This window comes from Lampetra planeri, chromosome 49 (assembly GCF_965212315.1).
Source record: "Lampetra planeri chromosome 49, kcLamPlan1.2.h2, whole genome shotgun sequence".
Lineage (NCBI taxonomy): Eukaryota > Metazoa > Chordata > Hyperoartia > Petromyzontiformes > Petromyzontidae > Lampetra > Lampetra planeri.
The window spans coordinates 1,994,524-2,010,144 of NC_136155.1; the positions used below are offsets into that span (position 1 = coordinate 1,994,524).

The following is a 15,621-nucleotide window of genomic DNA, read 5'->3' on the forward strand; positions in this document are numbered from 1 at the left end:
AATGCATTCGGGAACACATCTTTTACATGAATTGCATTAAACGCGAGTGAGAGAACGAAACTGCGTCGCGCGAGGAGCCATAAGCGATTGCGCGATGCGGCTGCCTAGGCGTAGCATCGCCGGACGAGGCATCGGGATGCTGCTGGATGCTTCGAGATGCTACCCACGCGCGCCTTCGTGTTTTTTTTGTTCTGCCCCGCGCACAGCATCTCCAGGAGCGCAACAACCACCGCGTCGCAGGAGGACGAGACTGCGTCCAACCGCGACCCACAACCTTCTTGCAGCCTGCGGGCGATGGTCGAGCGAGCGCGGCAAGCAGCGGGGCAAGCTCAACAGAGTGACGGTGGAAGGGAGGCGCGTTTGCGGCGGGCAGAACGAGCGACCACACATGGACGGCCGCCCGCCCCCCACAACGGACCGCGTGGGCGATCTCTCGCACGTGCGGACCGCTGCCAACACGAACACGCTTTCATGCCCCGCGGGAAATGGTACTGCGAGACACTTAATGAACTTGTTATTGTTTGGAGAAGGCGGGCGGATAGTCAGGAGCGGTAGTTATAGCGGTTAGCGCTACGCTGCGCTACGAACCTGGCCACCCAGGTTCGATTCCCGCTCACGGCCATCACCAGTGAAGATTATTTGAACCGGTCTCGGGCCTCCCTTAGGTCGACTCAGCCTAAAATGAGTAGCTTGGTGCGGTGTGTAAACATCGCCACTAGGGAGACAAAGGCGGCCGGGCGTGGTGTTGGCCACCCACCCCCTCGTGTGCCGTACCAGCCTCGCTAACAACACTTGCCCCAACAGTCTGCTGAGGCTATACGGGAGATCTTTGTATTTTGTTTCGGATGTGGGGAGTGGTGGCGCAACGGTGAGCGCTCCGTGCTACGAACCCGGCGACCCGAGTTCGATTCCCGCTCACAATCAAAAAAAGTGGCGAATATTTTAACCAGCCTCCCCTAGGTCGACTCAGCCTCAAATGGGTACCTGGTGCGATGTGTAAACATCGCCACTGGGGAGACAAAAGCAGACCACGAGTCTTCCGATTGTCACGGGAGATTGGTGGATGGTTCTGGGTGCGAGTCCAGGTTTAAGCCACTTAATCTGACCGGATGGCTCAGTGGTAGAGCGAGCGGCTTGTCCTCCCGGACAGGGGGCGGTCTCAGTCCATCGTCCTTCGGGGCGGGGGGTGGGGTCGATAAACTGGCCGTGAGAACGTGGAAACGTTCACTCACCGGTTGCAGTTGTCCCCTTCAACGTTGGGCTTGCAGACGCACTGCCCCCCGTCCTGGCAATCGTGGGTGCTCCCAGCGGGGTCACACGCGCAAGGCCTGCGGAACACGCGCGCACAGTCATACATGTCGTGCGGTCTGTTCTAGGTGACCACAGTCGCATACTACCGGAGAGTTTTTTTTTTTTCCCTTTGTGCACCAGGAATCCGCATCTGCCATGCTTTGTGCAGTGGATGTGGTTTAGGGTGGACCATGAGCATACTCTTAGGTTTTATCGGTAAAGTCACATAGGTAAAAAATAAAAATAGAAATTAAATAATAATGAATGAAAATAAATCAATTAAATCACGACGTTTCGGAGGCAACACAAGTCTCCGTCTTCAGGTGGGACCGTCACAGCTAAATTTACTGTATCAAGAATGGACCATGAGCATTGTGGAAGATCAAACCCAGGGAACGTCTGCGTCCAGGGATCTTTCACGACGTGAAAGACCCAGCCACCGAGTCCCATAGTCGTAGCCCGTGGCCGTGAGGTCCCCACCTGCAGCCGTTGTGGGAGAGCGAGTGGTGCCCGGGCTGGCAGCGATCGCACCTCTGACCCCCGACCCCAGCCTTGCATGCGCACTGCCCGGTGGTGCTGCACTGCACGCTCAGAGAGCCTGCGGGACGGGGGTGGCACCACGCACACAAAGACAAAGATCCCCCGTGTAGCCTTAACAGACTGTTGGCGAGCAACAACTATGAAGGCACCACAGACACATGCGCACGCACGCACACTCGGATGTACGCACACACACGCACCCACACGCACACACACAGACGAATGTACACACCCACAAATGCACGCGCGTACACATGCACGTACATGTACACACACACACGGAGATGCACACGCGCACACGGACAACAAACACAAACAGGTGCAAACGCGCACAGACACACGGACGCAGGCACACACACACACCCGTGAATTCACAGGCACGAAAACCCGGTTTAATCACAGGCAGCCGCCTGGTTTTGAACCCAATTTCTCAGCAGCCGTGGCACAGGGTTCTCTTGACCTCCGAGCCACCCAGCCACCCCTTGCAAAAGAATTCCAAGAGCGGCGAGAGAAACGGTGCAAGCCGGCTGGGTTGGGCGAAACTTGAACGTCATCATTATCGACTCAAAATGCCTTTTAAGTCAGGACCAATGAAGAACGTGGGATAATTGATGTTTTTTTATCCTTTCGTCGAAACGCATCCACGCCTTCATTTGGCTTTGGGTGGAAAGGCGTCTCCGCGTGGACGCCGTGGTGTTTGATGCGCCGTCGCACCTGGCATTTACGACCAATGAAAAATTGCACGGGCTGAAAAAGAGATTGCACGGACGCACAGGCGTGACTCCTGTTATTCACCGGTTAATAAAGAGGCGTTGGAATTCGTCCTTCCGGTACAAAAGGAGAGTCTCGTTCGTAAGTGTGCGGAGCAGTGACAATGAAAAAAAGAGACGGAGGGAGAGAGAGAGAGAGGCTGTGGTGAAGAGACATGGGCCATGTTTAATTATTTGTACAGCTCTTTGATTCGTGGATTATGAGAATTCAGAGCATGTGGTTCAGAGAGCTCTCAATAGCCATGTGAAAGAGCGTGGAGCGGGTTTGATCACAACCCCGACGCCTTTATATTTGGAGTTTGATGTCCTCCCAGTGGTCGCGTGGATTTTTTCTCCAGGTCCTCCAGTTTTTTTCCCCTCCACATTTAGAATCAACATGCGTTTAGATTATTTAGATTATTTGGCTGCTATACATTTCCACATGATGGGCCACTTTGTTGAGCTATCATTTGTAGCCAGGTCACTTCTGAAACAGAAGCGAAGAGCTCAGTGGGCCTTAAACAAAATATATATTGTTTAGAAATGTGCATCCCTTTCCTCTACCTTGCACTCATATCGTGTTGTTTGTACTGTTTGGTGTTGTAACGTTCTGACCCGCCCCGACTGGACATCCGTGAAAAAAAGCTTTACAGCTCATCGGATTCCTACAGTACAAATGACTATTCTGATTCTGAGATCCTACATTGTGAATACATGTTTCATTCTCCCATGATCCAAGTTTCATTCTCCCATGATCCAAGTTTCATTCTCCCATGATCCAAGTTTCATTCTCCCATGATCTAAGTTTCATTCTCCCATGATCCAAGTTTCATTCTCCCATGATCCAAGTTTCATTCTCCCATGATCCAAGTTTCATTCTCTAATTCTCTAAGTTTCATTCTCCCATGATCCAAGTTTCATTCTCCCATGATCCAAGTTTCATTCTCCCATGATCCAAGTTTCATTCTCCCATGATCCAAGTTTCATTCTTCCATGATCCAAGTTTCATTCTCCCATGATTCAAGTTTCATTCTCCCATGATCCCATGCTAGAGCGTTGCCCCCTCGAATGCGTGGGGTTCCCTCCGGGTGCTACGGTCTCCTCCCACACGTATAAACACTCACCATCAATCGGCTGAAAACATCTTAAAATAGAAAAAAACCTGGATAAATAAGTAAAAATAAAGTAAAATTAGGTTCTCAGGGGCATGGAATTTGATGGTCTCAGCACAGACATCATTGACTGCTTAATAATAACAGTAAGAATCTTTATTTAACCTGGAAAGCCTCACATAGCTTCAATACTCTATTGAATAATGTCCACTAAAAATAACGATAATACTGTAATCATAATTCTGGCCTTGTATAAATCCACTGCTGGATGAATGTCTTCCCACACTGTTCCAGCCACAGGGAGTATTGCATATAGTGTCACAGCACCAGTTGATATATCACTCGCCACTGATGTCAGTTCCTGGCCAGCAATAACACTCAGGTTGCCGCGTTCAAAGCGCAAGTGCGCTAACCACTGCCCCACCGTCCGCTGTTACTCTGGCTAATCCCTCACTGGTGCAGCATGTATAAAAAACTAACCGTTAATTATTTTTTATTTTACCAGGTAATGCCCACTGAGCTGTGTAGCTCTTTTTCAGAAGCGACACGGCTACAAACGATAGCTCAACGAAGTGGCTTATCATCGTGTGGAAATGTTATAGCAGCCAAATACTCGAAACGCGTGATGGTGATTCTAAATGTGGAGGGAAAAACCGGAGGACCCGAAGCAAAATCCAAACGACCACGGTGAGAACATGCAAACTACAAATATACAGGCGTCGGGTTCGGGATCGAACCAACAACCTCCTGTATAGCAGGCGAGGTAGTTAACATCTCACCACCGTGGCGCCCCAGGAAATCAGAGTAACTGCATTAAAAAAAAAATCCGTGCAACCATGCGGCCTAGTCGCATGAGTGCAGTCAGACACGAGATCTCCAACGTGTCAGCGTGTGGCTGTGCTCGACACTCGCAGCGCCGGTGGGTGGCGAGTGAATTGAGAATACCGATTTGTGCGATAATCAACAGATACCATCTTATGGAGAGACTGGGCCCTGACATTAGAAGATAGAATTTCCACCACTGGCTAAAGGCCCTCTCAACCCCCCCCCCCCTCCGAACCCAAAGGAGATGAGCCGCGCCCGACACTCGCTTCAGCCGGGAGACACCGACCAGTCTTTCGGAAGGGCCGAACAAACCCAAATTTTGACATTTCCCCCTCGAATCGTAGCGGATCCACGGTCGAGGCCACCCATTCCCCACGTGGCCGTGTGTGGACTCGACAGCGGTGGCATCAAAGTGCAACGGCCTTCATCCAGCAGCAGATGAAGACTGGCCGGCTGTGGATCTTTCGTCGACAGCGATGACCATGTGCGGTGGTGCAGTGGGACCCGGCCATAACTCTGACATCAGCGGTGTACAGCTCCCCTGTCTCCCCATCTTTATCGCCTTCTTCTCTGAGGTGACGTCAATTCAGGCCAAGCAGCCTGTGTGCTGTGATGACTCAACGTCAGTTTGATTAGCTTTATCACGAGTTTTAAACACTCCCCCCCTGCCCCCGTCTCCATTTGTAGCTTTTCTTTACGTATATTATTGCAGTTTTTATTTTATTTATTGTGGGTTTATTTTTTTAAAGCTTGTTCTCTCTCCGCCTGTGGGAAAGTGAGTTTGCGAGTGTGTGGGAGTGCCGGCATGAGGCAGCGCGATGGTTAGCGTACTGAACCGGCGATCCTACTCACGGCCAACATCGTTGGCGAATGCATCTGAACATACTCTTTGGTTCTTTCGGTAAAGTCACGTAGATAGAAAATCAATAGATCACGACGTTTCGATCGCAACGCAAGCAACCGTCATCAGGTGAAACAAACACAGAAGCAGAACTCCTACGTCAGCAGAACTCCTGCTGTGATTGTCTCACCTGATGACGGTTGCTTGTGTTGCGATCGAAACGTCGTGATCTGTTGATTTTCTACCTACGTGACTTTACCGAAAGAACCAAAGAGTATGGATTCCTGCAGTCACGAAAGCTTCAAATCAAGATGTCTATATAATATCTTGTGCGCGAGAGTGTGTGTGTGTCTGTTACATCACAGAACCTGTTCCTAGAAAACACTCATAGCAGAGGCTGGGCCAAGCCACAGATGATGCTCTGCATGGCCCAGCGAGCCTGGGATGTGTCTCCCCAGAAATGGAGCAATTGTGGGCTCTCACTCACAAGATGCAGAGTTCAAATCCCAGCCAGGGTCAACTCCTAGCCCTTCCCCATCGTCAGAGTCATCAGTGTCATCATTCGGGTCGCCACCTGTTCGAGATTTTTATTTAGTCACGGTAGCTGTCCTGAGACATTGGGAAGTATTCCCCGCAGTATTATCTCGGCTGCGCTGTCAGCATTGTGTCGTGAGAATACATATTTATTTGGAAACTGTCATGGAGCAAGTACAACCATGTGCTAGACAATGGCCCACGGAAGTGGATATCACCAAACTACCTTGAAGTGACCTCTGGTCCACACACAGGAGGACAGCACATTCCCACTGAGAATGAGGTTCATTGCATGACAAGGTGACATTTTTACTCGCAGAGCTGCGAACGTATACACATTAAGATACCGAACAAAGTTTCACGTGAACCTTTTTATTGTGCAGTCACTGGTTGCCGAGCTGAGACCATCAACTCGTGATACTCGAGAGCATGGTTTCATCACAGCTCAATCTATGCGAGTCCATGGGTCCCTGCGTAAGTCTATGCATCTTTGCGCGAGTCCTTGGGTCTCTACGTAAGTCTGGTTGGTCCAGGTGTCAAGTCATCGATGGCCAGGCTGAGACCATGAACTCACTACACTCGAGTACCCGGTTTCATCAGCAGTGGCAGCTGCCTGTAATCGGGCCCAGGATCCCAATCCGGTGCCGCTCTCACCTCCGACCTCAGAGCCCTCTCACGATCACCAACCTCCCGGCGTTAGGGTGGCGGCCACTCACCCACGGGGTCGCAGTTGCAGGGCAGGCAGGGCCCCGAGCCGTGCTGACGGTAGAAGTTGTCGCGGCAGCGATCGCAGAAGGGCCCCGCGGTGTTGTCGCGGCAGCCCGTGCAGTGGCCGCCGTTGCCCGTCGTCTGGTAGAGGGAGCGGTCGTAGTGGCACACGTTGGAGTGGCCGTTGCAGGCGCATGCTGCGGGCGGGTGGGTGGGAGAGACGGGCGGGAGACGTTACAAAAGCCCGGGTTCGCTACACACCACACACCTCCATCGACTGACTTTTGGGGGTCAGACCGCGAGAGTAAAACGCGTGTCGTGCACCCTCCTCCTCCACCCGACACAACCAGCTCATGAAGTTGTCACGTGACGAACAAGCGGAGGCAATTTATTTCCGCTTCAGCAGCAGCCACCACCGGTAGTGTCAAGCAGCATAATCATCACATGGACTCCGGTCATCCGCACAGCAGCGGCTCTTGGCTGGACATCGAATAAAGACGGGCAGCGCATCGCGCGGCGCTTTCAGATGCGCTTCTGCGGCCGTCTGGAACGCTCTTCCGATATTAGGAAGCCACTGGAGCTATGCACTTTTAAATCATAATCTAGATTGAAAACTCGTTCTTTAGAACTGCTTTTTGTGCTTAGTTTGTTGTCATTTGCACCTCCGATTTAGCAGGGTTCACTACGTACGGTGCAAAAGAAGTTCAACAGTGCATGCATGAACATACATTGTGTTGGAGAGAAATTCAAAACATTACACTTTTTGTGGTTACATCTAGCAACATCATGCAGGTGCCAATGTATTACTGCCGAAGCAGTGAAAAATTGGCACGTGTGGTACTGGCCACACTACTCCTTCGTGCTCTGTGTGCTGTCATTAATAGGCGCTCGCTAACAACACTGCATGGCTGTGACGAGATCCTTTTGCCTTCGTTGTATATGTCTGTGTATGGGGGGGGGGGGGGTGTCTACGTGTTTGCGAGCGAGCGAATGTGCGTAAATGTGGGCGTGAGAGTTGTATTTTTTTTTTACTCGGTGAAAATAACCGAGTAAAAAAAAATGTTCCAGACTATTAAATGAACTCGAATAGAAAACACCACCTACACAGCGGTGGTTTAGGGGCGGGCGGAATTACTCGCAACAGATTTTCACAACCAAAATATTGTTTATAGTTTCAACTGGCATAATCTGCCTCCCTCCCTCGTTATCGTGGATGTCATGCGAGCAAAATATGAAATTATCTTAAAAAGTCCACCGTCTAGCACTCGAATGGGCAAACCACCGTCCCATGTGCCCTGGTGACGCAGTGGTTGATAAACGGATGAGTCCGTGCGACGGAAAAATATTAGAAGGGAAAAATCTGAGAATATCGTGAAAACATTTTAACGTTGAAAACAACAGGGAGAGCAAACGGGGCACTGCCCATGTTGTAACCCTTGCTTTGACGAAGTTTGAAATCGCGCTGGCTGGATGAGAGAGCCCTGACACGTACCATATTTCTCATCTGAATTTTGTTTGTGTGTTCAAGCGCTCTCATGCTCTCCGTGAATTGCGCCTGACAGGGGTGGACGTTGAGTGATCGATTGCTTGGCAGCTGCGTGGCCCATGGCTCTAGATGGCCGTGTCAGACACAACTAAGCCATCATCACACTCGGGAACCACGGGCAGCTTCGAGGGGCAAGAGGTAGCCCAAGCAAACAAAGCAAGAAACGTAGGTCAAAAAATGAAATTAAAATTAACAAAAATAAAATAATAAAAATCACGACGTTTCGGAGGCAACACAAGTCTCCATCATCAGGTGGTACCGTCACAGCCAGATTTGCTGTATCAAGTGAGGCAGGGATTCCAAGATGCAAGTTTTTAAATACAAGTTAAGGGGGAGGAGAGGGGGGGAGCTTATCAGAATGTGGTAGCCAATGAATGGAACGTATTGGGAGGGGGGGGCGGGGCTAAAAGGGAGCACGAGGTGTACGTAGACGTGGACGTGTTTGTGCGCAAGCCCCTGTTGGTGCGCATGATGACGTATTGGGGGGGGGGGGGGCTACAAATCAAGAAACGCTCAAGGCCACCTTCGTCTCCCCATTGCTGACGATGTCGAACGCTACCACAAGCACGGGGTGATAATTTAGACGGAGCTGACCTCGAGAGAGAGACTCAGGGAAAGTTCATGCCCCAAACCGCGATCTGGCCCAGGTCACTCGAAATCTGTTGCTCGATGTGCTAAGTGCCAGAAGATTGCATTAGCGAGCATCTTATCTGTGCATTGATAGTTCAATGTAAATGTGCCATTGTATTGAGGGATTACTGCTGTATGGTGTTATATTGATGTGGTCTGAGACAATTGAGTTTTTATTGGTTTTGCTACCTTGCCCACGCTTGATCAAATCGGACTTGTAGAATTAATAGAATTTTCCTTTAATTATATTTAGTGACTCGCTTACCAATTCCCATTTTTTCACTGATATCGTTTTTAGTTTTTTTTTGGTGTTGTAACTTTCTTTCCATACCGGACATCTGTGAATAAAAAGCTTCACAGCTCATCGGATTCCCCCTCCCGCAGTCTCAATAAAACATATTCCGATTCTGATCTACTAAAGCCCAATTCGACACACGAGTGGAGAGTGAGACCCTCACAACACTCGCCACATCGTGTTCATCCCACCCCCTACAACTGCAGCAGGTAACGGTTACTAATTTCAGGATCAGCTGATCTAGGAGAGGCCAAGGCCACATTCAAACATCAAGTGGCAGCATTTCACACCGTGGATTGGAACGAGACCAGGGGGTCACAGAGACCTCAGCGTAGTGCCCTGAGCATGACGCTACGCACAAACACACGCATAGGCACGCTCGGAGCGTACAAACACTGCGAGCCCTATGCCGTGCTCTTGATTACATGGAGCGCGCTTTCAACTGGATCTCAACGGGTCAGCGATGTGGGAAATATTTCCGCACGGTCCACCTCTCGGTAATGGCCACGTGCCACCTACTCTGGTCTATCAGCGACCTGGGAAGTATTCGATGGCATCTTAAGCTCCACAACTACAAGCACATTGCGGTACAACGCCACCGCCACACGCCCAGCTCTGTCGAGCTGGTGGGTTAGGCAAGGCTGAGAGCGGCGTACGTGCGATGTGGTGGTGAGGCTTCAAGTTTATTTTGTTTAATGAGTCTCATTTGCAAGAGTGATCTGGGGCATTAGTCTATCAGGAGGGGATCGATGATCGCTGCTGTGTATGGTCTCGATTGAGCAACTTACGGTGTGGTTTTAAAACGTGGCAAATTTGATGCCGTGATGCGGGCACACGACGGCCTGCTTTGGCGAATCACATCAGGGGATCTTTAACGTTCACCGTGGAGCAAACGGCGCGTAGAGTCATGACGGTTAGTGCACCCGCAGTATTAACCATGGTGGCCGCTGGAATCGAACCGTGAACCTCTGCAACGAGCGAGCGAGTGCGCTACCGCCGGACCACGTTGGTCACGTGATGGGATCTGTGTCTTCCTTGTGGTTAAATCTAAAAACAAGCACACGCCAGACGCTCCTCCAACCGACCACCCACGTTGCGTGGGGAGGCCTAGATCCAGCAGTGGATAGATGATGGGGTGTGATGTGATGGTCATACGAGTCTGACCGATAGCAATGCCTCATTGCCAACTTACAGCCTCCTCTTTGCCAAAGCCGAGTCCAGACAAGTTGGAGCCTCAACAGACACTCCATTTTTGGCTCAGTAAAGTTGCCGAGGGAGTGAGTAAGAATTCCAACAAAGTATTTTAGGGACAGATAATAAAAATGCAAATACCCTCCCACACACACCCATACAATGACCACTCACTCAACTTTGACAAAGATCCCCCGTGTAGCCTTAACAGACTGTTGGGGCAAGTGCTGTTAGCGATCACCACCTATGAAGGCCGGCACGGCACACGAGGGGGTGGGTGGCCAGGACCACTCCCCGGCCGTCTTTGTCTCCCCAGTGGCGATGTTTACACATTGCACCATTCACTCGTTTAAGGCTGAGTCGACGTAAGGGAAGCCCAGGAACGTTTCAGAAAATCGTCACTGGTGTTGACCGTGAGAGGGGATGGAGTTCGGATTGCCGGGTTCGTAGCGCACCGCGCTAACCGCTACACCACACAATGTACAACAAGCACACAAGACACAGATAAAAGATCCCCTGTATAGCCTTAACAGACTGTAGGGGCAAGTGCTGTTAGGGAGCAGCTATGAAGGCCGGAACGGCACACGAGGGGGTGGTTGGCCAACAACCACGCCCGACCGCCTTTGTCTCCCCAGTGACGATGTTTACACACCAAACCAGGTACTCATTTGAGGCTGAGTCGACCTAGGGGAGGCCCAGGACCGGTTCAGATAATCGTCACTGGTGTTGACCGTGAGCGGGAATCGAACCTGGGTCGCCAGGTTCATAGCGCAACGCGCTAACCGCTACACTACCGCTCCCACACACAAACACACGCACACACACACACACGCGCGCGCACACACAGATGTGTATTTTTGGACAATAATCATGCGAAAGTTCTCACAGAACAACACCTGGAAGTTAAACCCTAAAGTCAACAACAGCTGAGGAGGTGCGATTCAAAAAAAATACAAAACACAAAGCAAATCTTATGTTCAGTCCTTGATGAATGGATCAGAGATTAAAATCGATGAACTCATTTCCACACACGTGCAATCCCTGAACACTTCACAGCTTTACAGCCCCACCCCTAAGCCAATCGAATCCACCCTAATTTGCAGGCTTTTCCACGCCATGTTGCTCACAAACACATTTCTGCGGAGGGAGCTGGTAGGAACGTTGGGTTGCTCGGTCAATGGCCAGGGTCAACGGCGGCGTGGTGTATTCCGCAAATATGCCCGACTGTGAGGGCGGGCACAAGCCGGCGTGAGTAGGTTAAACGTTGAGTTTTATAAGGGCACCACTGGGTGGCCAGCCCCTCCCCACCCATCTCCACCCCTCCCACCCAGCCCCACCCTCCCCACCCAGCCCCTCCCCAACTTCCCCTCCCCACCCAGCCCCACCCTCCCCTCCTCACCCAGCCCCTCCCTGCACGACGGACACAATAATCCCCTGTGGGCTGGTGTAACCAGGAGGTTCCTACCAGTATAACGAAATTATTTAGAATGCTGCTCAGTGCAGGTTTGGGCACTCAAAATCTCTCCAGTGGTGTGCGACTGTGGTCATGCAGAATAGACCCGACATCCACGCAATGCACCGATCCACAAACATCAAGGAGACATCACAGCGATACACTCCGCTACCCCTGACGCGGTCAATCGGACGTGGCCACCTGAATGTGAAATTGATCTGCGTCTCCATCGGCAGGCCATACGGCAGAAAAATAATAATTGCAGGTCGGTGAGAGTGATGTGGGGCGGAGAGAGGAGTGGGTGAGTATGAAACTCTCGCCGCTCAGTGTCGACCGTGGTTGAAAATCTTGAGATCAGGGTGGTTCACAGCGCAGTATGCTAACCGCTGCGCCACCAGTCCCCCCCCCCGTTCCCTCCACAGCCCCCCCACTCCCCATTCATTCATACACACATGATGAACGCCACCGTAATTCATCATTCCTTTGTTATTGTTGTTGTTGCTGTTGTTGCTGTGTTTCCGGCCAGGTGGCTCAGCGGTAGAGTGAGCAGCGGCTCGCAATCAAAAGGTTGAAAGTTCTAATTTCTGGTTGAATGGGGTTGACTCAGCCCATCATCTCTCAGGGGTCGATAAAATGAGTGCCGTACCACGTTGTGGGAAGTCGACAGCAGTTGTCCTGTGAAAAAACTCACGCCCCGCCATAGGAATGTGGAATTTGTAACCACTGGCTCAAGGCTGCAAACAGGAGATGAGCAGAAAATAATTTAAACTTTTTTTTAAATGTGTTTTGTTCATGCGTGTATGTACTTACGCATGAATATTTTATGTATCAATGTATGAATGCGCAGAGTCCGCGAGCTCCTCGAAGGACATTATGCAAGCACTATCCCCCTGTCATAGGAATGTGGAATTTCCACCATTGGCTCAAGGCCGCGACTGGCAGCACAAGCGAACGTGTGTACGAAAATGACAATGACAACCTGCACCAATAGGTTACTGGACAAAATTAAAAGCGCATTGTTTGGGGCGGATATGTTGTTACCGTAACGAGAATTCAGCATCTGTCATCTACGGTTGTATCCGATGGATGGGCTCATTCTGGCGAGCTGCCAATGGATGTACCGTATGCACGTTGAACTTCTTTCGCACCGTACGTAGCCAACCGTGATAATCGGAAGTACGTTGGGGGGGACGGGGGGGGGTACAACAAACTAAAACACAAAACAGCAGTTCGAAAGACACACGAAGCATTTCCTAAAAAAGACAAGTTTACCGAGATGGATCGCGTTGGCCGCGACCAATTCCGAACTGCTCGCTCGCGGCGTCGCGAGTCCGAAAAGCAGCCCGATAACAAAATCCTTTGAGAGAAAGCATGGCGTAAAGGGCCACTCGGGCTCGCCGTGCAGCATGCCACGGGGGAGCGAAGTGCCGACCCTTCCACTCCCGCACCGTTCACGCACACACAGAGAGAGAGAGAACGGGAAAACCGCTGAGGGCCTCCACCGCGCCGGTGCGACGACTCGCAGGCCCGCGGTAACAACACGGTGATCGCCGTTGTTGTTGTTGTCGTTGTTACAATAACGACTTCTAGGATACGTGCTTCACCCCAGCCAAAGCCTCGCCGAGTTTCGTGTTTTTTTTTCGGGAGGGTCCTGCCAAAGTTGTTTTTTAAAGCAGCAGGGGGAGCAGTGTTGCTGTTTGTGCAACAATTCCAATCGGCAACATTTACAGGTAATTGTGTCAGCATTGGGGATGCTTGGCCAATGCCAGTTACTTTGGGATTATTTCATTTTCGGAAGATAAAGGAGGAAACCGCAGGGCGTAGAAGCGAGCCGCAAGAGGAGGAATCTACCACGTGGATGACAGCCCTGTTCTCAGATTGATTCGCACCCAGAATTGTGGATAAGAGGAGCGTCACTGTCTGTGATGCCAGACTGATACACATCAGATTCAGATACACATCAGCCAGTGAGTGTGTGTGGCGTGATCCATCAGACCGTGACCCGAAGGACCTCGTAAGCCTGGCTCGCCCCCCGCTCTACATCCTCTGAGATACAGGCTGCTGTTGCCGCTGGCACTGCTGCCACTGCTGCTGCTGCTGCCACTGCTACTGCTGCCACTGCTGCTGCCACTGCTGCTTGCTAAGCGCCGCTGAGACGCAATCCCCACAGCCGCCGCGAGCAGCCAACCTCGGCTCCATCCGGCGTGGCAGCTGCCCCACCCGAAGGCTAAAAATAACGCCTCATTGTCGTGCCACTTTGCGAAAAATGCAAAGGCGCTCCGACTCACATTTGGTATGAATTTGTGTCCAATTAGGGCTGATTGCTTGCGCTCAGGCCCAAGGGGCTTTTTGGAGGTGGATGTGCTCGAGTCTGGTGCCTGGCGCCTGGCTCACCTGGAGCAGCGCAGCGATAATTCTGATTGCGAGGTCTGCATCACTGCATTACTCACGCTGACTCTCTCTCTCTCTATCTCTCTAATTAACGCGGACGTTTTTGCACGGAATTGCTTCGTGTTAAAGAGGCGTTATGCTGTGAGTTGGCTGAGAGGTTTTTTAGAAGCGAATTCACGCGTGGGTTTGCGGTTGCCACTTCTGAGCCAAATAAATTGGGACAATACCATGGGAAGAAGGATGTCTCACAGATACTGCAAGGGGGAGAACGAAGTGGGCACGCGTTGTCCTAAGCGGTGTGTTATGGGTCCCGGGGGTGGTGAGATGTTAACTACCGCGCCTGGTATGCAGGAGGTTGTGGGTTCCGTGGTTCGATCCCGACCCCTGACGCCTGCTGTATATTTGGAGTTTTCTTGTTCTCCCCGTGGTCGTCTGGATTTTTCTCAGGGTCCTCCGGGTTTTCCCTCCACATTTAGCAACGTGCATTTAGAGTATTTATCTGCTATCAATTTCCACGTGACAAGCCACTTCGTTGAACGACCATGATCGCTTCTGAAAAAACAGCTACAGTAAGAGGGCCTTATCTGGTCAAATAAAAATAATAGTTTAGTTTCTATAGTCTACAAGAAGACAAAAATGAGGGTGAGAAGAAAGTTAATTGCCAGGTAAGTATTCAGCATGAGGATATTTTTGTCCATTACCAATAAAAGCTAAATTGTTAGCTGTGGCAGGAACCCGGAAAACCAAGAGAATACCCACGTAGCACAGTGGGGGGCGGGGGGGACGGGACTTACAAACTCCACACAGTAAAGGCGCCCGATTCTGGAATCGAACCCAGGAACTTTTGGCCGCGAGGCCACCCTCGACCGGCCAGGGGCTGACCAGGGGCTGTCCGACGAGGGGGTCATCCGCGCGTGCCGCAAGCCGCCCGCTTCCGCCACGGCCGTGCGGCACCGATTCCCCTCCCGCTCTGTGTGGGGGGCCCGCACACATGCTCCTTGGCACAGGCGCCGCTCGGAGATGTTTTTTTGTTTTTAACCGTGGACATGTGGGCGTACAGTCCGGCACGCACGCCCGTGGGCAGCTGGCATCCACCCACCCCCCTCCACAACCCCCACTGCCGGCAGCGCACAATCGAAGGGACGATGCCAACACGGTGTAACGCGTGGCGCACCGGAGGGTCGATTGGCTGGGTTAGTGATCACCGACCGGCATTGAGACTGACAACGTCCCCCCCGCCCGCACGCCCGCCCCCCATTGCGTGTCGTCATGACGATAGCGCACGTAGTTTCTCTCCACGCGCTATCGTCATCATCTTTCTCATTTTACAGCACCACGCCTCTTGGAACGAACCTCGCCAAATGAAATCCGCACGCTCGACTCCGGTATCGCGCACATTCGATTACCCGCGCCTCCGATTAGCCGACGGTTGGCTACGTACGGCGCGAAAGAAGTTCAACGTACGTACACACATCACTCCATTCACGGTCGCAACTCAACGACAACATATCTCGTT

General features: G+C 51.5%; 1 protein-coding gene across 1 annotated transcript in view; it reads right to left on the minus strand.

The window, feature by feature from the left end:
- The window catches only part of LOC144733982 (laminin subunit gamma-1-like), a 137,405-nt gene that overhangs the window by 25,223 nt on the left and 96,561 nt on the right, over nucleotides 1-15,621 (minus strand). Inside the window, exons 5-7 of the mRNA XM_078616009.1 lie at nucleotides 6,608-6,796; nucleotides 1,771-1,888; nucleotides 1,233-1,328 (exon numbers count right to left, since the gene is read on the minus strand). Coding sequence (XP_078472135.1) covers nucleotides 1,233-1,328; nucleotides 1,771-1,888; nucleotides 6,608-6,796 — 403 coding nt within the window. The remainder of the gene's footprint in view (nucleotides 1-1,232; nucleotides 1,329-1,770; nucleotides 1,889-6,607; nucleotides 6,797-15,621) is intronic.